Source organism: Salvelinus alpinus, chromosome 31 (assembly GCF_045679555.1).
Source record: "Salvelinus alpinus chromosome 31, SLU_Salpinus.1, whole genome shotgun sequence".
In the NCBI taxonomy this organism is placed as follows: Eukaryota; Metazoa; Chordata; class Actinopteri; order Salmoniformes; family Salmonidae; genus Salvelinus; species Salvelinus alpinus.
Genome location: NC_092116.1, coordinates 32173416 through 32197110, shown reverse-complemented (window position 1 = coordinate 32197110; position 23695 = coordinate 32173416). Strand labels below are relative to the sequence as shown.

At 43.3% G+C, this 23695-nt stretch overlaps 1 protein-coding gene across 8 annotated transcripts in view; it reads left to right on the top strand.

The window, feature by feature from the left end:
• The window catches only part of dysf (dysferlin, limb girdle muscular dystrophy 2B (autosomal recessive)), a 210889-nt gene that overhangs the window by 2161 nt on the left and 185033 nt on the right, over positions 1–23695 (top strand). Inside the window, exon 1 of one of the 8 annotated variants that reach the window (XM_071379259.1) lies at positions 19503–19962. The exons of the other annotated variants lie outside the window; for them this stretch is intronic. Coding sequence (XP_071235360.1) covers positions 19875–19962 — 88 coding nt within the window. The 5' untranslated portion in view covers positions 19503–19874. Of the gene's footprint in view, positions 1–19502; positions 19963–23695 lie in introns of those variants that run through there. 8 annotated transcript variants of the gene reach the window in all.

Sequence of the window (23695 nt, the reverse complement as noted above, 5' to 3'; positions counted from 1 at the left end):
CATGGGGACAAATATTGTACTTTTTGGAGAAATGTCCTCTGGTCTGATGAAACAAAAATAGAACTGTTTGGCCATAATGACCATCGTTGTGTTTGGAGGAAAAAGGGGGAGGTTTGCAAGCCGAAGAACACCATCCTAACTGTGAAGCACGGGGGTGGCAGCATCATGTTGTGGGGGTGCTTTGCTGCAGGAGGGACTGGTGCACTTCACAAAATAGATGGCATCATGAAGTCTGAAAATGATGTGGATATATTGAAGCAACATCTCAAGACATCAGTCAGGAAGTTAAAGCTTGGTCCCAAATGGGTCTTCCAAATGGACAATGACCCCAAGCATACTTCCAAAGTTGTGGCAAAATGGTTTAAGGACAACAAAGTCAAGGTATTGGAGTAGCCATCACAAGGCCCTGACCTCAATCCTATAGAACATTTGTGGGCAGAACTGAAAAAGCGGGTGCGAGCAAGGATGCTGTCACGCCCTGACCATAGAGAGCCCTTGGGGTTCTCTATGGTGCAATAGGTCAGAGTGTGACTAGGGGGTGTTCTAGTCTTGAATTTCTATGTTGGTGTGAGTATGGTTCCCAATTGGAGGCAGCTGATGATCGTTGCCTCTAATTGGGGATGGTACATAGTGTAGTCCTTTTCCCACCTGCGTTTGTGGGATATTGTTTCGTTTTGGTTTAGTGCTATGTGCGCTACGAACTTCACGTTCGTTTATTCGTTGTTATTTTTTGAAGGTTCACTTTAACAATCATGTGGAACTCTACTCACATTGCGCCTTGGTTGTTATGTATACGACGAACGTGACAGAGGCCTACAAACCGGACTCAGTTACACCAGCTCTGGCAGGAGGAATGGGCCAAAATTCACCCAACTTATTGTGGTAAGCTTGTGGAAGGCTACCCGAAACGTTTGACCCAAGTTAAACAATTTAAAGGCAATGCTACCAAATACTAATTGAGTGTATGTAAACTTCTGATCCACTGGGAATGTGATGAAAGAAATAAAAGCTGAAATAATTAATTCTCTCTACTATTATTCTGACATTTCACATTCTTAAAATGAAGTGGTGATCCAAACTGACCTAAAACAGGGAATCTTTACTAGGATTATATGTTAGAAATTGTGAAATACTGAGTTTAAATGTATTTGGCTAAGTTGTATGTTAACTTCCGACTTCAACTGTATATATAGAGAGAGGTAAAGATAGATAAGAGGTAAAGATAGCAAGAGAGGTAATGATATATAGAGAGAGGTAAAGATAGAGGTAGAGAGAGAGAGAGAGAGGTAAAGATATAGAGAGAGAGGTAAAAATAGAGAGAGGTAAAAATAGAGAGAGAGGTAAAGATAGAGAGAGAGGGAGAAATAGAGAGAGAGGTAAAGACAGAGAGAGAGGTAAAGATAGAGGTAGAGAGGTAAAGATAGAGAGAGGTAAAAATAGAGAGAGAGGTAAAGATAGAGAGAGAGGGAGAAATAGAGAGAGAGGTAAAGACAGAGAGAGAGGTAAAGATAGAGAGAGGGGGAGAAATAGAGAGAGAGGTAAAGACAGAGAGAGAGGTAAAAATAGAGAGAGAGGTAAAGATAGAGAGAGAGAGGTAAAGATAGAGAGAGGTAAAAATAGAGAGAGAGGGAGAAATAGAGAGAGAGGTAAAGACAGAGAGAGAGGTAAAAATAGAGAGAGAGGTAAAGATAGAGGTAGAGAGAGAGAGAGGTAAAGATAGAGAGAGAGAGGTAAAGACAGAGAGAGGTAAAAATAGAGAGAGAGGTAAAGATAGAGAGAGAGGGAGAAATAGAGAGAGAGGTAAAGACAGAGAGAGAGGTAAAAATAGAGAGAGAGGTAAAGATAGAGAGAGAGGTAAAGACAGAGAGAGAGGTAAAAATAGAGAGAGAGGTAAAGACAGAGAGAGAGGTAAAAATAGAGAGAGAGGTAAAGACAGAGAGAGAGGTAAAGACAGAGAGAGAGGTAGACAGAGAGAGAGGTAGACAGAGAGAGAGGTAAAAATAGAGAGAGGTAAAGACAGAGAGAGAGGTAAAGACAGAGAGAGGTAAAGATAGAGAGAGAGGTAAAGACAGAGAGAGAGGTAAAGACAGAGAGAGAGGTAAAGATAGAGAGAGGTAAAGACAGAGAGAGAGGTAAAGACAGAGAGAGAGGTAGACAGAGAGAGAGGTAAAGACAGAGAGAGAGGTAAAGACAGAGTGAGAGGTAAAGACAGAGAGAGAGGTAAAGACAGAGAGAGAGGTAAAGACAGAGAGAGAGGTAAAGACAGAGTGAGAGGTAAAGACAGAGAGAGAGGTAAAGACAGAGAGAGAGGTAAAGACAGAGAGAGAGGTAAAGACAGAGAGAGAGGTAAAGACAGAGTGAGAGGTAAAGACAGAGAGAGAGGTAAAGACAGAGAGAGAGGTAAAGACAGAGAGAGAGGTAAAGACAGAGAGAGAGGTAAAGACAGAGAGAGAGGTAAAGATAGAGAGAGAGGTAAAGATAGAGAGAGAGGTAAAGATATAGAGAGGGGTAAAGATAGAGAGAGAGGTAAAGATATAGAGAGGAGTTCAGTTTCAGTTTGTGCCCTTTACACCAAGAAACACTTACCTTGATGAAGCCCCCAACCTAAAGACATGTAAAGTTTCTTTCTTCTGGAACAAAGTTACATGTTCCTCAAACAATATAACGAGCCATACCGTGGTGATGGGTCCAGTCAGGTCTTTAACATCACAATATAACGAGCCCAGGTCTCTATATCTTTGCCTCTCTCTATATCTTTACCTCTCTCTCTATCTTTGCCTCTCTCTCTGTCTTTACCTCTCTCTCTGTCTTTACCTCTCTCTCTGTCTTTACCTCTCTCTCTGTCTTTACCTCTCTCTCTATCTTTACCTCTCTCTCTATCTTTACCTCTCTCTCTGTCTTTACCTCTCTCTCTATCTTTACCTCTCTCTCTGTCTTTACCTCTCTCTCTCTCTTTACCTCTCTCTCTGTCTTTACCTCTCTCTCTATCTTTACCTCTCTCTCTGTCTTTACCTCTCTCTCTGTCTTTACCTCTCTCTCTGTCTTTACCTCTCTCTCTGTCTTTACCTCTCTCTCTGTCTTTACCTCTCTCTCTGTCTTTACCTCTCTCTCTGTCTTTACCTCTCTCTCTGTCTTTACCTCTCTCTCTGTCTTTACCTCTCTCTCTGTCTTTACCTCTCTCTCTATCTTTACCTCTCTCTCTGTCTTTACCTCTCTCTCTCTATCTTTACCTCTCTCTCTATCTTTACCTCTCTCTCTATCTTTACCTCTCTCTCTGTCTTTACCTCTCTCTCTATCTTTACCTCTCTCTCTATCTTTACCTCTCTCTCTGTCTTTACCTCTCTCTCTCTATCTTTACCTCTCTCTCTATCTTTACCTCTCTCTCTATCTTTACCTCTCTCTCTATCTTTACCTCTCTCTCTATCTTTACCTCTCTCTCTGTCTTTACCTCTCTCTCTGTCTTTACCTCTCTCTCTGTCTTTACCTCTCTCTCTGTCTTTACCTCTCTCTCTATCTTTACCTCTCTCTGTCTTTACCTCTCTCTCTCTGTCTTTACCTCTCTCTCTCTCTCTCTCTACCTCTATCTTTACCTCTCTCTATATATCATTACCTCTCTTGCTATCTTTACCTCTTATCTATCTTTACCTCTCTCTATATATACAGTTGAAGTCGGAAGTTAACATACAACTTAGCCAAATACATTTAAACTCAGTATTTCACAATTTCTAACATATAATCCTAGTAAAGATTCCCTGTTTTAGGTCAGTTAGGATCACCACTTCATTTTAAGAATGTGAAATGTCAGAATAATAGTAGAGAGAATTAATTTTTTCAGCTTTTATTTCTTTCATCACATTCTCAGTGGATCAGAAGTTTACATACACTCAATTAGTATTTGGTAGCATTGCCTTTAAATTGTTTAACTTGGGTCAAACGTTTCGGGTAGCCTTCCACAAGCTTACCACAATAAGTTGGGTGAATTTTGGCCCATTCCTCCTACCAGAGCTGGTGTAACTGAGTCCGGTTTGTAGGCCTCTGTCACGTTCGTCGTATACATAACAACCAAGGCGCAATGTGAGTAGAGTTCCACATGATTGTTAAAGTGAACCTTCAAAAAACAACAACGAATAAACGAACGTAAAGTTCGTAGCGCACATAGCACTAAACCAAAACGAAACAATATCCCACAAACGCAGGTGGGAAAAGGACTACACTATGTACCATCCCCAATTAGAGGCAACGATCATCAGCTGCCTCTAATTGGGAACCATACTCACACCAACATAGAAATTCAAGACTAGAACACCCCCTAGTCACACTCTGACCTATTGCACCATAGAGAAACCCAAGGGCTCTCTATGGTCAGGGCGTGACAGCATCCTTGCTCGCACACGCTTTTTCAGTTCTGCCCACAAATGTTCTATAGGATTGAGGTCTGGGCTTTGTGATGGCCACTCCAATACCTTGACTTTGTTGTCCTTAAGCCATTTTGCCACAACTTTGGAAGTATGCTTGGGGTCATTGTCCATTTGGAAGACCCATTTGCAACCAAGCTTTAACTTCCTGACTGATGTCTTGAGATGTTGCTTCAATATATCCACATCATTTTCAGAATTCATGATGCCATCTATTTTGTGAAGTGTACCAGTCCCACCTGCAGCAAACCACCCCCACAACATGATGCTGCCACCCCCGTGCTTCACAGTTAGGATGGTGTTCTTCGGCTTGCAAACCTCCCTCTTTTTCCTCCAAACACAACGATGGTCATTATGGCCAAACAGTTCTATTTTTGTTTCATCAGACCAGAGGACATTTCTCCAAAAAGTACAATATTTGTCCCCATGTGCAGTTGCAAACCGTAGTCTGGCTTTTTTATGGTGGTTTTGGAGCAGTGGATTATTCCATGCTGAGCGGCCTTTCAGGTTATGTCGATATAGGACTCGTTTTACTGTGGATATAGATACTTTTGTACCTGTTTTCTCCAGCATCTTCACAAGGTCCTTTGCTGTTGTTCTGGGATTGATTTGCACTTTTCGCACCAAAGTACATTCATCTCTAGGAGACAGAACGCGTCTCCTTCCTGAGAGGTATGACGGCTGTGTGGTAGAATTGTTTTTCTGAGGTCTTGGCTGATTTCTTTTGATTTTCCCATGATGTCAAGCAAAGAGGCACTGAGTTTGAAGGTAGGCCTTGAAATACATCCACAGGTACACCTCCAATTGACTCAAATGATGTCAATTAACCTATCAGAAGCTTCTAAAGCCATGACATAATTTTCTGGAATTTGCCAAGCTGTTTAAAGGCACAGTCAACTTAGTATATGTAAACTACTGACCCACTGGAATTGTGATAAGTGAATCATAAGTGAAATAATCTGTCTGTAAACAATTGTTGGAAAAATTACTAGTGTCATGCACAAAGTAGATGTCCTAACCGACTTGCCAGAACTATAGTTTGTTAACAAGAATTTTGTGGAGTGGTTGAAAAACGAGTTTTAATGACTCAAACCTAAGTGTATGTAAACTTCCGACTTCAATTGTATATATACATATCTTCACCCCTCTATCTACAAAACGATGGGTAGCCACGTTCATTACTGGTAGTGCCTTTCTAATATTAACTAGAGACAGAGGGACACAGAGAGAGAGAGAGGAGGGAGAGAGAGAAAGAGAAAGAAAGAGAGACAGAAAGAAAGGAAGAGAGAAAGAGAGAGAGAGAAAGAGAGAGAGAGAGTAAGGGAGATAGAGAGAGAGAGAAAGAGAGAGAGAGAGTAAGGGAGATAGAGAGAGAGAGAGAGAGAGAGAGGTCCAACTGTGTAAAGTAAACCATAATGATGTATTGGTACTGACTAACACCACGGCATGCTGCAGCCGGACAACCCCCCTCACAATCTGAAACCAGACTCCTCTTCCTCTCTCTCTCCCTCTCTCTCCCTTATTCTCTCCCTCAAACTGAAACCTCTCTCTCTCCCTTATTCTCTCCCTCAAACTGAAACCTCTCTCTGTCTCTCTCTCTCTGTCTCTCTCTCTCCCTCTTTCTCAACCTTTATCTCTCTATTTGTACTTTGACATTGTTATTTTTGTAGATTATCTTAAATGTGCTGATGAAGGTTTTCCCAAAATCAAAAAAAAATCCTCCCCTCTGCACCAAACACCCCGATTCTGTCTTCTGTCTCTCTCTCTCTCTCTCTCTCTCTCTCTCTCTCTCTCTCTCTCTCTCTCTCTCTCTCTCTCTCTCTCTCTCTCTCTCTCTCTCTCTCTCTCTCTCTCTGACTGGTCAGGTCTTTAACGTCACAATATAACGAGCCATACCGTGGTATTGGGCCCAGAAGGTCTTTAACGTCACAATATAACGAGTCATACCGTGGTGTTGGTCCAGTCAGGTCTTTAACATCACAATATAACGAGTCATATCGTGGTGTTGGGTCCAGTCAGGTCTTTAACGTCACAATATAACGAGTCATATCGTGGTGTTGGGTCCAGTCAGGTCTTTAACGTCACAATATAACGAGTCATATCGTGGTGTTGGGTCCAGTCAGGTCTTTAACGTCACAATATAACGAGTCATATCGTCATGGTGATGGGTAAAGTCAGGTCTTTAACACCACAATATAACGAGTCATATCGTCATGGTGATGGGCCCAGTCAGGTCTTTAAGAACACAATATAACGAGTCATATCGTCATGGTGATGGGTCCAGTCAGGTCTTTAACATCACAATATAACAAGCCATATCGTCATGGTGATGGGCCCAGTCAGGTCTTTAACATCACAATATAACGATCCATATCGTCATGGTGATGGGTCCAGTTAGGTCTTTAACATCACAATATAACGAGCCATATCGTCATGGTGATGGGCCCAGTCAGGTCTTTAACATCACAATATAACGAGCCATATCGTCATGGTGATGGGTCCAGTCAGGTCTTTAACATCACAATATAACGATCCATATCGTCATGGTGATGGGCCCAGTCAGGTCTTTAACATCACAATATAACGAGCCATATCGTCATGGTGATGGGCCCAGTCAGGTCTTTAACATCACAATATAACGAGTCATATCGTCATGGTGATGGGCCCAGTCAGGTCTTTAACATCACAATATAACGAGTCATATCGTCATGGTGATGGGTCCAGTCAGGTCTTTAACACCACAATATAACGAGTCATATCGTCATGGTGATGGGCCCAGTCAGGTCTTTAACATCACAATATAACGAGTCATATCGTCATGGTGATGGGCCCAGTCAGGTCTTTAACATCACAATATAACGAGTCATATCGTCATGGTGATGGGTAAAGTCAGGTCTTTAACACCACAATATAACGAGTCATATCGTCATGGTGATGGGCCCAGTCAGGTCTTTAACATCACAATATAAACGAGCCATATCGTCATGGTGATGGGTCCAGTCAGGTCTTTAACATCACAATATAACGAGCCATATCGTCATGGTGATGGGCCCAGTCAGGTCTTTAACATCACAATATAACGAGCCATATCGTCATGGTGATGGGTCCAGTCAGGTCTCATCACAATATAACGATCCATATCGTCATGGTGATGGGTCCAGTCAGGTCTTTAACATCACAATATAACGATCCATATCGTCATGGTGATGGGCCCAGTCAGGTCTTTAACATCACAATATAACGAGCCATATCGTCATGGTGATGGGCCCAGTCAGGTCTTTAACATCACAATATAACGAGTCATATCGTCATGGTGATGGGTCCAGTCAGGTCTTTAACGTCACAATATAACGAGCCATACCGTAATGTTGGGCCCAGTCAGGTCTTTAACATCACAATATAACGAGCCATACCGAAATGTTGGGCCCAGTCAGGTCTTTAACATCACAATATAACGAGCCATACCGAAATGTTGGGCCCAGTCAGGTCTTTAACGTCACAATATAACGAGCCATACCGTGGTGTTGGGCCCAGTCAGGTCTTTAACATCACAATATAACCAGCCATACCGAAATGGTGTTGGGCCCAGTCAGGTCTTTAACATCACAATATAACGAGTCATACCGTCATGGTGTTGGGCCCAGTCAGGTCTTTAACGTCACAATATAACGAGCCATATCGTCATGGTGATGGGCCCAGTCAGGTCTTTAACATCACAATATAACGAGCCATACCGTAGTGGTGTTGGGCCCAGTCAGGTCTTTAACATCACAATATAACGAGCCATATCGTCATGGTGATGGGCCCAGTCAGGTCTTTAACATCACAATATAACGAGTCATATCGTCATGGTGATGGGTCCAGTCAGGTCTTTAACGTCACAATATAACGAGCCATACCGTAATGTTGGGCCCAGTCAGGTCTTTAACATCACAATATAACGAGCCATACCGAAATGTTGGGCCCAGTCAGGTCTTTAACGTCACAATATAACGAGCCATACCGTAATGTTGGGCCCAGTCAGGTCTTTAACATCACAATATAACGAGCCATACCGAAATGTTGGGCCCAGTCAGGTCTTTAACGTCACAATATAACGAGCCATACCGTGGTGTTGGGCCCAGTCAGGTCTTTAACATCACAATATAACGAGCCATACCGTGGTGTTGGGCCCAGTCAGGTCTTTAACATCACAATATAACGAGTCATACCGTCATGGTGTTGGGCCCAGTCAGGTCTTTAACGTCACAATATAACGAGCCATACCGTCATGGTGTTGGGCCCAGTCAGGTCTTTAACATCACAATATAACGAGCCATACCGTCATGGTGTTGGGCCCAGTCAGGTCTTTAACATCACAATATAACGAGCCATACCGTCATGGTGGTGGGCCCAGTCAGGTCTTTAACGTCACAATATAACGAGCCATACCGTGGTGTTGGGCCCAGTCAGGTCTTTAACGTCACAATATAACGAGCCATACCGTCGTGGTGTTGGGCCCAGTCAGGTCTTTAACACCACAATATAACGAGCCATACCGTGGTGTTGGGCCCAGTCAGGTCTTTAACGTCACAATATAACGAGCCATACCGTGGTGTTGGGCCCAGTCAGGTCTTTAACGTCACAATATAACGAGCCATACCGTGGTGTTGGACCCAGTCAGGTCTTTAACATCACAATATAACGAGCAATATGAATACCTGGTGAGGTAGTCTCAGGTTGGACTACTCCAAATCGTCTTGGTTCTGACACACACACACACACACACACACACACACACACACACACACACACACACACACACACACACACACACCACACCACACCACACCACACCACACCACACAAACAAACAAAAGCTTTGCAGGTCCGTCAACCCATGTGAATACCTCTGACACCGTACAGTAACCTGTGGATCATGAGAGAACCTTCATCAATCAAGAGAACGATAATAACCTATTTATTGACCCGTAGTGTCCTGTAATACTTCATATAAAGTCAGACTCAGTTGGCCATTCATAACATGTACATAAAGACTCTATATTGCACGACGGTGTACTTAATTTAAAGTCAGACTCATTTGGCCATTCATAACATGTACATAAAGAGTCTATATTGCACGACGGTGTACTTAATTTAAAGTCACACTCATTTGGCCATTCATAACATGGTTAAGGTTAAATGATGTAAACACAAATGTATTAACACTTCGGGAATTATCACTAACAGATAAAACAAATAAACATTAAAGACATGTTTAAAACCAATACAAATACATGAAGTTTCATAAAGTCCAGCAATGTAATTACATTGAACACTACACAAGGCTGTGAATAGTGTAGCTTGTCCCTCAGCTGGTGGACCAATGGTTCTTACCTCTCCTCCTGCTGCAGATACTGTTGGTTCCTAGTTCCTATTTCCTAGTTCCTAGGTCTCTTTAACAGGGAAGAGATATTGAGATATATGACGAATGCTTCTTACCTCTCTTCCAAAAAGGTCAGCTGGACTTTGCTTAAAAACCAGTAAATATTTACTTTACTCCTTTTTTGTTTACAAAAACAAGTAGTTGCCCGACTTCATAAACTTCTGTCTTATCTAACTTTGCTGTTGAAGGACAGACACTGACTTGTCAAACCTCCTCAGGAGATTGGTTAACTCTTGAGGTTCCTAGGGGCTCCACTGATAAATCTGCTTTTAGTTTTAATGCAAAGTATTGCCGGTAGAGCGGCCAGATGGAAAAGAAATACTATGCTATTGTTTGAGGAGAGTGCACAACACAGTAAATGGTTTTATCACAGTAAATGGTTTTATCACAGTAAATGGTTTTATCACAGTAAATGGTTTTATCACAGTAAATGGTTTTATCACAGTAAATGGTTTTATCACAGTAAATGGTTTTATCACAGCAAATGGTTTTATCACAGCAAATGGTTTTATCACAGCAAATGGTTTTATCACAGCAAATGGTTTGCCATCCTTCAGCACAACATGTCACCCTTTATAACATAGTGACATAGTGGGTTATGCCACATTTACGAACCCTTTAAAAAGAATGACATACGATTATAGATACTTTGTAACACGTTTATGTAGTGCTTATGAAGACATTATGACGGCTCTATGAAGCCTTTATAAGCTGAACGACATTTAAAGCGGGACTGTGTAAAGTAAACCATAATGATGTATTGGTATTGACTAACACCACGGCATGCTGCAGCCGGACAACCCCCCTCACAAACTGAAACCAGACTCCTCTTACTCTCTCTCTCTCCCTTATTCTCTCCCTCAAACTGATACCCCTCTCTCTCTCTTATTCTCTCTCTCTCTCTCTCCCTCTCTCTCTCTCTCTCTCTCTCTCTCTCTCTCTCTCTTTCTCAACCTTTATATCTCTATTTGTACTTTGACATTGTTATTTTATAGATAATCTGAAGTGTGCTGATAAAGGTTCACCCCAAAATCTTTAAAAAATCTGGTAAAATGGTTAACTTAATCTCTATGTGGATGATACTATTCCGTATGCTATTGCCCCGACTGCTGACCTGGCTGAGACAAGGCTACAGTCTGATGTTATAGCAAAGCAGGAAGCTGATTTAAAACGGCTATAGAGTAGTAGCAGATGCACTTTGATATAAAGGTTGTGTGACGGCCGTTAGAAGAAGAGGACCAAGGTGCAGCATAGTAAGGGTACATTTTCTCTTTATTTGGAAAAAAAAATGACGCCGAACAAAACAACAAACAAAAACAAACCGTGAAGCTAAAGGCTAAGTGCCCTAAACAAAAGTCAGCTTCCCACAAAGACAGGTGGGAAAAAAGGGCTACCTAAGTATGATTCTCAATCAGAGACAACGATAGACAGCTGTCTCTGATGGAGAACCACACCCGGGCCAAACACAAAGAAATAGAAAACATAGAAATAAAGAAACTAGAATGCCCACCCTAGTCACACCCTAACCAAACATAGAGAATAAAAGCCTCTCTATGGCACGACAGGTTGACTGAATAATCTGCTTCTTACTGAAAAGGTGCAATCTGTTTTTGTGTAGACAAAGCCAACTTTAAATCTTAGCTTCTTAACCAGCTAGAGTGCCTTCGGAAAGTATTCCGACCTCTTGACATTTTCCACATTTTGTTAAGTAACAGGCTTAATAATCCTCCGCAATCTACACACAATGACAATGTGAAAACAGGTTTTTCGAAATTTTAGCAAATGTATTAAACATAAAAAAACAGATACCTTATTTACATAAGTATTCAGACCCTTTGCTATGAGACTCAAATTGAGGGCAGTTGCATCCTGTTTCCATTGATCATCGTTGAGGTGTTTCTGCGACTTGATTGGTGTCCACTTGTGGTAAATTCAGTTGATTGGACATGATTTGGAAAGGCACACACCTGTCAATATAATGTCCCACGGATGACAGTGCAAGTCAGAGCAAAAACCAAGCCTTGAAGTCGAAGGAATTGTCCGTAAAGCTCCGAGACAGGATTGTGTCGAGGCACAGATCTGGGGAAGGGTACCAAAAAATGTCTGCAGCATTGAAGGTCCCCAAGAACACAGTGGCCTCCATCATTCTTAAATTGAAGAAGTTTGGAACCACTAAGACTCTTCCTAGAGCTGGCCGCTCGGCCAAACTGAGCAATCGGGGGAGAAGGGCCTTGGTCAGGGATGTGACCAAGAACCTGATGGTCACTCTGACAGAGCTCCAGAGTTCCTCTGTGGAGATGGGAGAACCTTCCAGAAGGATAATCATCTCTGCAGGACTCCACCAATCAGGCCTTTATGGTAGAGTGGCCAGACGGAAGCCAATCCTCAGTAAAAGGCACATGACAGCCTGCTTGGATATAGACCAGTGTGGGTTGAAGTCCCTCCAATAGACCAGTGTGGGCTGAAGTCCCTCCAATAGACCAGTGTGGGCTGAAGTCCCTCCAATAGTCCCTCCAATAGACCAGTGTGGGCTGAAGTCCCTCCAATAGACCAGTGTGGGCTGAAGTCCCTCCAATAGACCAGTGTGGGCTGAAGTCCCTCCAATAGACCAGTGTGGGCTGAAGTCCCTCCAATAGACCAGTGTGGGTTGAAGTCCCTCCAATAGACCAGTGTGGGCTGAAGTCTCTCCAATAGACCAGTGTGGGCTGAAGTCCCTCCAATAGACCAGTGTGGGCTGAAGTCCCTCCAATAGACCAGTGTGGGCTGAAGTCCCGCCAATAGACCAGTGTGGGCTGAAGTCCCGCCAATAGACCAGTGTGGGCTGAAGTCCCTCCAATAGACCAGTGTGGGCTGAAGTCCCTCCAATATACCAGTGTGGGCTGAAGGGAGGCTGAAGGGAGGCTGAAGGGAGGCTGAAGGGAGGTTGAAGGGAGGCTGAAGGGAGGCTGAAGGGAGGTTCTGTGTGCCTGCCTGTTGCAGAACCACCTGGGGAACTTAAAGGATTTAGATGGAAGGTCAATCATACTGTAATAGTTGATGATAAAGAGATCTCATACCCAAGAAGTCTCGAGGCTGTAATCGCTGCCAAAGGTGCTTCAACAAAGTACTGAGTACTTATGTAAATGTAATATTTCATTTCTTATTTATTTTTAATATGAATTAGCATTTAAAAAAAAAAAAAAGCAGTTTTTGCTTTTTCATTATGGGGTATTGTGTGTAGATTGATGAGAGGGGTAAAAACGCTTAAATACATTTTAGAATAAGCCTGTAAAGTAACAAAATGTGGAAAAAGTCAAATACTTTTCGAAAGCGATGTAGATGTTTTTTAAACATCACATCCAAATGAATATTTATCTGCTTGGAACACGTTCTATTGGAGAACCATCTAACGAGCGAACATCTATCTGAAACATTCTTACGAGAGTTTAAAAACAACATGAATTTAGTTTTTAATGTATGAAGCACAAGTTTTAAATCAGATTCCTGCATAGATATAAAATATATATATAATATAATATATAACATCTGAGTGTAGCCTTGTCTCAGCCAGGTCAGCAGTCTGGGCAACAGCATACGGAATGGTATCATCCACATAGAGATGAAGTTGACCATTTTAAACAGATTGACCAATGGTGTTTATATAAATAGTGCAGAGAACAGATCCCAGAACGGACCCTTCACACAGTAGCCAGTCTTTCTCTCTCTCTCTCTCTCTCTCTCTCTCTCTCTCTCTCTCTCTCTCTCTCTCTCTCTCTCTCTCTCTCTCTCTCTCTCTCTCTCTCTCTCTCTCTCTCTCTCTCTCTCTCTCTCTCTCTCTCTCTCTCTCTCTCTCTCTCTCTCTCTCTTCTCTCTCTCTCTCTCTCTCTCTCTCTCTCTCTCTCTCTCTCTCTCTCTCTCTCTCTCTCTCTCTCTCTCTCTCTCTCTCTATATCTCTATCTCTCTCTCTGTGTCTCTCTCTCTCTCTCTCTGTCTCTCTCTCTCTCTCTCTGTGTCTCTCTATCTCTCTCTCTGTGTCTCTCTCTTCCTCTCTCTCTCTCTCTCTCTCCTTCTCTCCTCTCTCTCTCTGTGTCTCTCTTTCTCTCTCTCTCTCTCTCTCTCTCTCTCTCTCTCTCTCTCTCTCTCTCTCTCTCTCTCTCTCTCTCTCCTTCTCTCCTCTCTCTCTCTCTCTTCTCCCTGTTATCTCACTCTTAATTTTCAATTTCATTTCAATTTAAGGGCATGGGAAACATATGTTAACATTGCCAAAGCAAGTGAAGTAGATATAAACATAAGTGAAATAAACAACAAAAATGAACAGTAAACACTACACTCACAAAAGTTCCAAAATAATAAAGACATTTAAAATGTAATATTATGTATATATACAGTGTTGTAACGATCTCCAAATAGTTAAAGTACAAAAGGGAAAATAAATAAGCATAAATATGGGTTGTATTTACAATGGTGTTTGTTCTTCACTGGTTGCCCTTTTCTTGTGGCAACAGGTCACAAATCTTGCTGCTGTGATGGCACACTGTGGTATTTCACCCAGTAGATATGGGAGTGTATCAAAATTGGGTTTGTTTTCTAATTCTTTGTGGATCTGTGTAATCTGAGGGAAATATATGTCTCTAACATGGTCATACATTGGGCAGGAGGTTAAGAAGTGCAGCTCAGTTTCCACCTCATTTTGTGGGCAGTGTGCACATAGCCTGCCTTTCTCTCTCTTACTCTCTTGCTCTCTCACCCAATCTCCCCCTCCTCTCTCCTTGACACACACGCACGCACGCACACACACACACACACAGCTCATGTTGTCTCTGCCCTAAATGCCACACATTCCTGAGGAAATAAAAAATTAGTTTTTATAAAGCTTTGTATTATTATATGCTTCTCGTGTGTGTGTGTGTGTGTGTGTGTGTGTGTGTGTGTGTGTGTGTGTGTGTGTGTGTGTGTGTGTGTGTGTGTGTGTGTGTGTGTGTGTGTGTGTGTGTGTGTGTGTGTGTGTGTGTGTGTGTGTGTGCGTGTGTGTGTGTGTGTGTGTACGTGTGTGCTTACTCATACAACACCAGTGATACGAACCAGACACTGGTCCATAAAAAAAAAAATGCTGCATCATGACTGTGATTGAGAGTGTCCCCTCTGTTACCACGGTGATACCCAGTGTTACCACGGTGATCGATTACAGCCAGACCCGTACAGCAACATGATGCTGTTGTTATGATGTTCACAACTAGCCTTGAGCCTGGTCATGTCTCATAGTACACACTCACATATAGGGTGACTTGTTTTCTGTTTTTCATGTCTAAATTGCTATGTCAGATTGAGACTGTAGATGGCGCTGTGGTGCTGCCTGATTAAGACTGTAGGTGGCGCTGTTTGATTAAGACTGTACAGCGGCTTGCGAAAGTATTCACCCCCCTTGGCATTTTTCCTATTTTGTTGCCTTACAACCTGGAATTAAAATAGATTTTTTGGGGGGGGTTTATCATTTGATTTACACAACATGCCTTCCACTTTGAAGATACAAAATATTTTTTATTGTGACACAAACAACAAATAAGACAAAAAAACTGAAAACTTTAAAAATTATCCCCCCCCCCCCCCCCCATAGTCAATACTTTGCAGAGCCACCTCATGCAGCATTTACAGCTGCAAGTCTCTTGGGCTATGTCTCTATAAGCTTGGTACATCTAGCCACTGGGATTTTTGCCCATTCTTCAAGGCAAAACTGCTCCATGTCCTTCAAGTTAGATGGGTTCCGCTGTTGTACAGCAATCTTTAAGTGATACCACAGATTCTCAATTGGATTGAGGTCTGGGCTTTGACTAGGCCATTCCAAGACATTTTAATGTTCCCCTTAAACTACTCGAGTGTTGCTTTAGCAGTATGCTTAGGGTCATTGCCCTGCTGGAAGGTGAACCTCCGTCCCAGCTTAAATCTCTGGAAGACTGAAGCAGGTTTCCCTCAAGAATGTCACTGTATTTAGCGCCAGCCATCATTCCTTCAATTCTGACCAGTTTTTCTCAGTCCCTGCCGATGAAAAACATCCCCACAGCATGATGCTGCCACCACCATGCTTCACTGTGGGGATGGTGTTCTCGGGGTGATGAGGTGTTGGGCTTGCACCAGACATAGCATTTTCCTTGCTGGCCAAAAAGCTACATTGTGTCTCATCTGACCAGAAATCCGTTCTTCCTTAAGTTTGGGGAGTCTCCCACATGCCTTTTGGTGAACACCAAACGTGTTTGCTTATTTTTTTCTTTAAGCAATGTTTTTTTTCTGGCCACTCTTCCGTAAAGCCCAGCTCTGTGGAGTGTACGGCTTAAAGTGGTCCTATGGACAGTTACTCCAATCTCCGCTGTGGAGCTTTGCAGCTCCTTCAGGGTTATCTTTGGTCTCTTTGTTGCCTCTCTGATTAATGCCCTCCTTGCCTGGTCCTTGAGTTTTGGTGGGTGGGGCTCTCTTGGCAGGTTTGTTGTGGTGCCATATTCTTTCAATTTTTTAAGAATGGATTTAATGGTGCTCCGTGGGATGCTCAAAGTTTCGGATATTTTTTTATAACTCAACCCTGACTTGTTTGGAGAGCTCCTTTGTCTTCATGGTGCTGCTTGCTTAGTGGTGTTGCAGACTCTGGGGCTTTTCAGAACAGGTGTATATATACTGAGATCATGTGACACTTAGATTGCACACAGGTGGATTTTATTTTATTTTATTTATTTTTAAATAAATTGTATCCCATTTTCTCCCCAATTTTCGTGGTATCCAATCGCTAGTAATTACTATCTTGTCTCATTGCTACAACTCCCGTACGGGCTCGGGAGAGACGAAGGTCGAAAGCCATGCGTCCTCCGAAGCACAACCCAACCAAGCCGCACTGCTTCTTTAACACAGCGCGCCTCCAACCCGGAAGCCAGCCGCACCAATGTGTCGGAGGAAACACCGTGTACCTGGCCCCCTTGGTTAGCGCGCACTGCGCCCGGCCCGCCACAGGAGTCGCTGGAGCGCGATGAGACAAGGATATCCCTACCGGCCAAACCCTCCCTAACCCGGACGACGCTATGCCAATTGTGCGTTGCCCCACGGACCTCCCGGTCGCGGCCGGCTGCGACAGAGCCTGGGCGCAAACCCAGAGACTCTGGTGGCGCAGCTAGCACTGCGATGCAGTGCCCTAGACCACTGCGCCACCCGGGAGGCCTGGGTGGACTTTATTTAACTAATTATGTGACTTCTGAAGGTAATTGCACCAGATCTTATTTAGGGGCTTCATAGCAAAGGGGGTGAATAGATATGCACAACACTTTATAGTTTAAAAAATCTGCAGATTTTTGAAACAAGTAATTTTTTTCATTTCACTTCACCATTTTGGACTGTTTTGTGTTTGTCCATTACATGAAATCCAAATATAAATCAATTTAATTGACAGGTTGTAATGCAACAAAATAGGAAATAGACCAAGGGGGATGAATACTTTTGCAAGGCACTGTAGGGGGCACTCTCTGATTGAGACTGTAGCGGGCACTGTCTGATTGAGACTGTAGGGGGCGCTCTCTGATTGAGACTGTAGGGGGCGCTGTCTGATTGAGACTGTAGGGGGCGCTGTCTGATTGAGACTGTAGGGGGCGCTCTCTGATTGAGACTGTAGGGGGCGCTGTCTGATTGAGACTGTAGGGGGCGCTGTCTGATTGAGACTGTAGGGGGCACTCTCTGATTGAGACTGTAGGGGGCACTCTCTGATTGAGACTGTAGGGGGTGCTGTCTGATTGAGACTGTAGGGGGCGCTGTCTGATTGAGACTGTAGGGGGCGCTCTCTGATTGAGACTGTAGTTGGCACTCTCTGATTGAGACTGTAGGGGGCGCTCTCTGATTGAGACTGTAGGGGGCGCTCTCTGATTGAGACTGTAGGGGGCGCTCTCTGATTGAGACTGTAGGGGGCGCTCTCTGATTGAGACTGTAGGGGGCACTGTCTGATTGAGACTGTAGGGGGCACTGTCTGATTGAGACTGTAGGGGGCACTCTCTGATTGAGACTGTAGGGGACACTCTCTGATTGAGACTGTAGGGGGCGCTCTCTGATTGAGACTGTAGGGGGCACTGTCTGATTGAGACTGTAGTTGGCACACTCTGATTGAGACTGTAGGGGGCGCTGTCTGATTGAGGCTGTAGGGGGCGCTCTCTGATTGAGACGGTAGGGGGCACTCTCTGATTGAGACTGTAGGGGGCGCTGTCTGATTGAGACTGTAGGGGGCACTGTCTGATTGAGACTGTAGGGGGCGCTCTCTGATTGAGACTGTAGGGGGCACTGTCTGATTGAGACTGTAGGGGGCGCTCTCTGATTGAGACTGTAGGGGGCACTGTCTGATTGAGACTGTAGGGGGCGCTCTCTGATTGAGACTAGGGGGCGCTCTCTGATTGAGACTGTAGGTGGCACTCTCTGATTGAGACTGTAGTTGGCACTCTCTGATTGAGACTGTAGGGGGCGCTGTCTGATTGAGACTGTAGGGGGCGCTCTCTGATTGAGACTGTAGGGGGCACTCTCTGATTGAGACTGTAGGGGGCGCTGTCTGATTGAGACTGTAGGGGGCACTGTCTGATTGAGACTGTAGGGGGCGCTCTCTGATTGAGACTGTAGGGGGCACTGTCTGATTGAGACTGTAGGGGGCGCTGTCTGATTGAGACTGTAGGGGGCACTGTCTGATTGAGACTAGGGGGCGCTGTCTGATTGAGACTGTAGGGGGCGCTGTCTGATTGAGACTGTAGGGGGCACTGTCTGATTGAGACTAGGGGGCGCTCTCTGATTGAGACTGTAGGGGGCGCTCTCTGATTGAGACTGTAGGGGGCGCTGTCTGATTGAGACTAGGGGGCGCTCTCTGATTGAGACTGTAGGGGGCGCTCTCTGATTGAGACTGTAGGGGGCACTGTCTGATTGAGACTGTAGGGGGCGCTGTCTGATTGAGACTGTAGGGGGCGCTCTCTGATTGAGACTGTAGGGGGCACTGTCTGATTGAGACTGTAGGGGGCGCTCTCTGATTGAGTGTTTCAGAGACTCTTTGTGTTGGTACTCTGCGTTTGTGTCACACTGCTTTGTCTGAGTCAGGAATCCCCCAGCTGTTTTCTGACCTGATCTGTGAAGTGGAATAGGAAGATAAAGTTGGGAATGTCCCTTTATGAACACACGGGGGAATAGGAAGATAAAGTTGGGAATGTCCCTTTATGAACACACGGGGGAATAGGAAGATAAAGTTGGGAATGTCCCTTTATGAACACACGGGGGAATAGGAAGATAAAGTTGGGAATGTCCCTTTATGAACACACGGGGGAATAGGAAGATAAAGTTGGGAATGTCCCTTTATGAACACACGGGGGAACTATGGTCAGTATTGTTATTGTCATTGTGTGCGCTTTTGGTATAAAGTTTTACATGTCTATGCTAACTATATATCTCTTAGTTTTTTAGGGTAGTATCTGGCTGATCCTAGATCTGTGTTCGATCATCCCTTAAACATGCTGAACTAAACATCCCCTCTAGTCAATGTCCAAATCCAGCTGTTAGAGAGAGAGATTGTCTGGGTGATAGAAATAGAGAGAGATATAAAGGAAGAGAGGGAGGAAGAGAGAGCAGGAAATGTTGAGATTTCCTTTGTAATCACACGGTGTGATGCTGGAGCTGGGAGGGTAGCCATTCCTACGAGTGTGTGTGTGTCCCTGCTCGCTAGCGGTCTGTGTGTGTGTTCCCTGCTCGCTGGCGGTCTGTGTGTGACAGTGAGAAGGAGATATCTTGAGACACCGGGTAGGAAAGGCAGTGGAAGACTCTTTAGCTTTAAACTGAAGCTCAACATTTGGACTTGGTGCCTAAGTACCACACACACACCTTCATATACACATTACGGAGAAGGTGTGTGTGTGTGAGAGATGTCAAGACATTCTCCTCACCTGTGAGAGCAGTAACAGTTTCGTTACCCCGAGGAGGGGGGGTTTGCGATTGTCACTGGGGATCTTTGCTTGGGTCATCACCGTCGCCGGGTGCGTTGCCAGGTGTGTTGCCACGGCGGCACCATGTTGAGGTGTGTTATCCAACGGGCCAGCAACCTGCGGGAGAAGGATGGTCGTCTTAGTGATCCTCTGTGTGGAGTCATTTTCAGAGGTAAGGGGTCAGGGGTCAGGGGCCAGAGGTGAACGGGTGTAAGAGGTACAGTTAGATATTTTCTTCCTTGTAGTTAATCGATTGATTAATGTCACTGACTGGTCAGAAAGTCCAGTCACCTGGTGTCCCAGGTCAGACCCTGGGTGTTATGACTAGATGGTATATCACGTAGGGTTGATTTCAGAAACGAACAGTGCATGGTAGAAATTTCAATCTTGGGTTTTACCTCAGAGAAACTTCTTGCTTTACGGGAAAAAGGTTGAAGAAAGAGGTGTTCTGTGGTTTCATTGGTCAGGGGTTTTCCTCATTATCATGATGGACATTTCTGTTTTCTCCCTTTGATCCATTATTAGCTAATAATGTAATGATGAAGAGAATTGATACATTACCACAGATGTGTTATTACATTACACGTTGCACGTTGTGATTATGTTTAGGCAGTGGCTTTTATTTATCAGTGAAAACGTATGAATGTTAATTTATCTTGTAAGCAATAACAATAATTATTATTAACATATTATGTTATGAACATGACTTTATTATGAATGAAAAAGGTATTACATTATAATAGGTGAGCACATTATCTTGTATTTTTCCATCACCTTTAATGCGGTAAATGTCTGTCGGACTAACATGGGAGGTTAACTGCTCTTACTTCCTCTCTTTGTTCCATCCATTTCCTGTTCCTGGTGCCATCAGACTGACATGTGGGTCCTAGTTCCCGTGGCAACGTGGCATCCGTACCACAAGCCCAAGTTTTGTCGCTATCCCTCTGACTGAAACATGTAGTTGGTGTGTAATGATTTGACATGTTTCAGACCGTTTCTATAAATCAAAGTTATTTTGAGTCACTCTGGATAAGAGCGTCTGGTTTTGCTGTTACCTTGTCAATGTTGTTCTCAGTGTAGCTCAGATAATTATTATGGAGCTAGGACAGTTGTTGCTCCCTGGTTCATTGCTCTCTCTCTGTGTCTCTCTCTCTGTGTCTCTCTCTCTGTGTCTCTCTCTCTGTGTCTCTCTCTCTCTCTCTCTCTCTCTGTCTCTCTGTCAGCAAGACTTGACCCTGTCGATTTGCAACAACTTCAGGAATTCAGCAAAGTGAATAAACACGTTTTTTATGGGTTGCGTCCTGAATGGCACCCTATTCCCTATATAGTGCACTACTTTAGACCAGGGCTGGCACCCTATTCCCTCCTCTCACCCTATTGGCTCATTCATCCCCCTCCTCTCCCCTGTAACTATTCCCCAGGTCGTTGCTGCAAATGAGAACGTGTTCTCAGTCAACTTACCTGGTAAAATAACGGTAAAATAAAATAAAATAAATAAATATAGTGCACTAGACTGGAGCCCTATAGGGAATAGGGTGTCGTTTAGGACACAGTCCCTGTTCATACATCAAGATCAGCACTGTGTGTAGAACATATTCCACCTCGATGTGTGTCTATATCAAATTCCTTATAATAAGCAAACCAGACAGCACCATTTTGGTATTTTTTCAATTGACAGATAGCCAGGGGTCACACTCCAACACTCAGACATCCTTTACAAACGAAGCATTTGTGTTTAGTGAGTCCTCCAGATCAAAGGCAGTAGGGAGGACCAGGGATGTTCTCTGTTTAGTGAGTCCTCCAGATCAAAGGCAGTAGGGAGGACCAGGGATGTTCTCTGTTTAGTGAGTCCTCCAGATCAGAGGCAGTAGGGATGACCAGGGATGTTCTCTGTTTAGTGAGTCCTCCAGATCAGAGGTAGTAGGGATGACCAGAGACGTTCTCTGTTTAGTGAGTCCTCCAGATCAGAGGCAGTAGGGATGACCAGGGATGTTCTCTGTTTAGTGAGTCCTCCAGAACAGAGGCAGTAGGGATGACCAGGGACGTTCTCTGTTTAGTGAGTCCACCAGATCAAAGGCAGTAGGGATGACCAGGGATGTTCTCTTGATAAGTGTGTATTAGACAATTTTTCTGTCAAAATGTAACAAGTTCTTTTAGGTGTCAGGAAAAATGTATGGAGTAAAAAGTACCTAATTTTCTTTGGGAATGTAGTGAAGTAAAAGTTTTCAAAAATGTAATTAGTAAAGTAAAGTACAGAAAACGACTTAAGCGCACGCCTCTACCGCTTCTCCCTCCCGGATCCGGGATCCTCCTCATCAGCTGACTAGCATAGCCTAGCCTAGCGCCACAGGGATATCATATAATATAATTTCATGAAATCACAAGTCCAATACAGCAAATGAAAGATACACATCTTGTGAATACAGCCACCATTTCCGATTTTTAAAATGTTTTACAGCGAAAACACATTATATATTTATATTAGCTCACCACAATAGCCAAACACACAATGCCATGTTTTCACCATGTTTTCACCACCAACATAGCTTTCACAAAACCCACAAATAGAGATAAAATTAATCACTAACCTTTGAACAACTTCATCAGATGACAGTCTTATAACATCATGTTATACAATACATTTATGTTTTGTTCGAAAATGTGCATATTTAGAGGTATAAATCGTGATTTTACATTGTGAATACGTAGCCATGATGCACCAAATTGTCTGGAGAAATTTTGGACAGTCACGTAATCTAACCAAAAAACTCATCATAAACTTTACTAAAAAATACATGTTGTACAGCAAATGGAAGATACACTGGTTCTTAATGCAACCGCTGTGTTAGATAAAACAAAATAACTATAGTACAACGTACAGCATGCAATATTGTGAGACAGCGCCCAACAATTCTCCGCCTTGTTGGAGCCAACACAAACCACAAAAATACGAAATAACATCATAAATATTCTCTTACTTTTGATGATCTTCCATCAGAATGTAGTGCAAGGAGTCCTAGTTCCAGAATAAATCGTTGTTTTGTTTTAGAATGTCCATTTCTTCTGTCGAATTAGCAACTTTGGCTAGCCATGTGGAGGGCACATGTCCAAGAAATCTTAGCGCATGGAACGAAAAATTCCAAAAGTCCCAATAAACGTCGAATAAACTGGTCAAACTCGGTTGAAAATCCTACTTTATGATGTTTTTCTCATATGTATCCAATAAAATCAGAGCCGGAGCATTTCGTCGTGTATACCTAACGTATTTCAGAAGACAATGTGAGGTTCCCTGGTGCTCAGTTGAATACTGACAAAAGAGCGGACCTGTCACTCCAAAAGCTCTCATTCGGTCTCACATCAAGCTAGACACCCCATTCAACATTCTACTGCCTGTTGACATCTAGTGGAAGGTGTATGAAGTGCATACAGATCCATAAATATAAGCCAGTTGAATAGGCAGGCCCTGACACAGAGCCCCATTTTCAGAATTTTCACTTCCTGTTTGGAAGTTTGCTACCAAATGAGTTCTGTTTTACTCACAGATATAATTCAAACCGTTTTAGAAACTTCAGAGTGTTTTCTATCCAATAGTAATAATAATATGCATATTGTATGATCTAGAACAGAGTACGAGGCAGTTTAATTTGGGCACGATTTTTTCCCAAAGTGAAAATAGCGCCCCCTATTAAGAAGAAGTTAAAGGGATCAAAATCATCAACATTCGGTGAAGCTGGAACGTGCCAAATTCAATTTACAAAATCGTAATATTAAACATTCATGAACATACAAGAGTCCTACATCATTTAAAAGCTTACCTTCTTGTTAATCCAGTCAGAAGTCAGAAATAACGATAAAATAAATCACTTTCCTTTGAAGATCTTCCTCTGTTTGCAATGCCAAGGGTC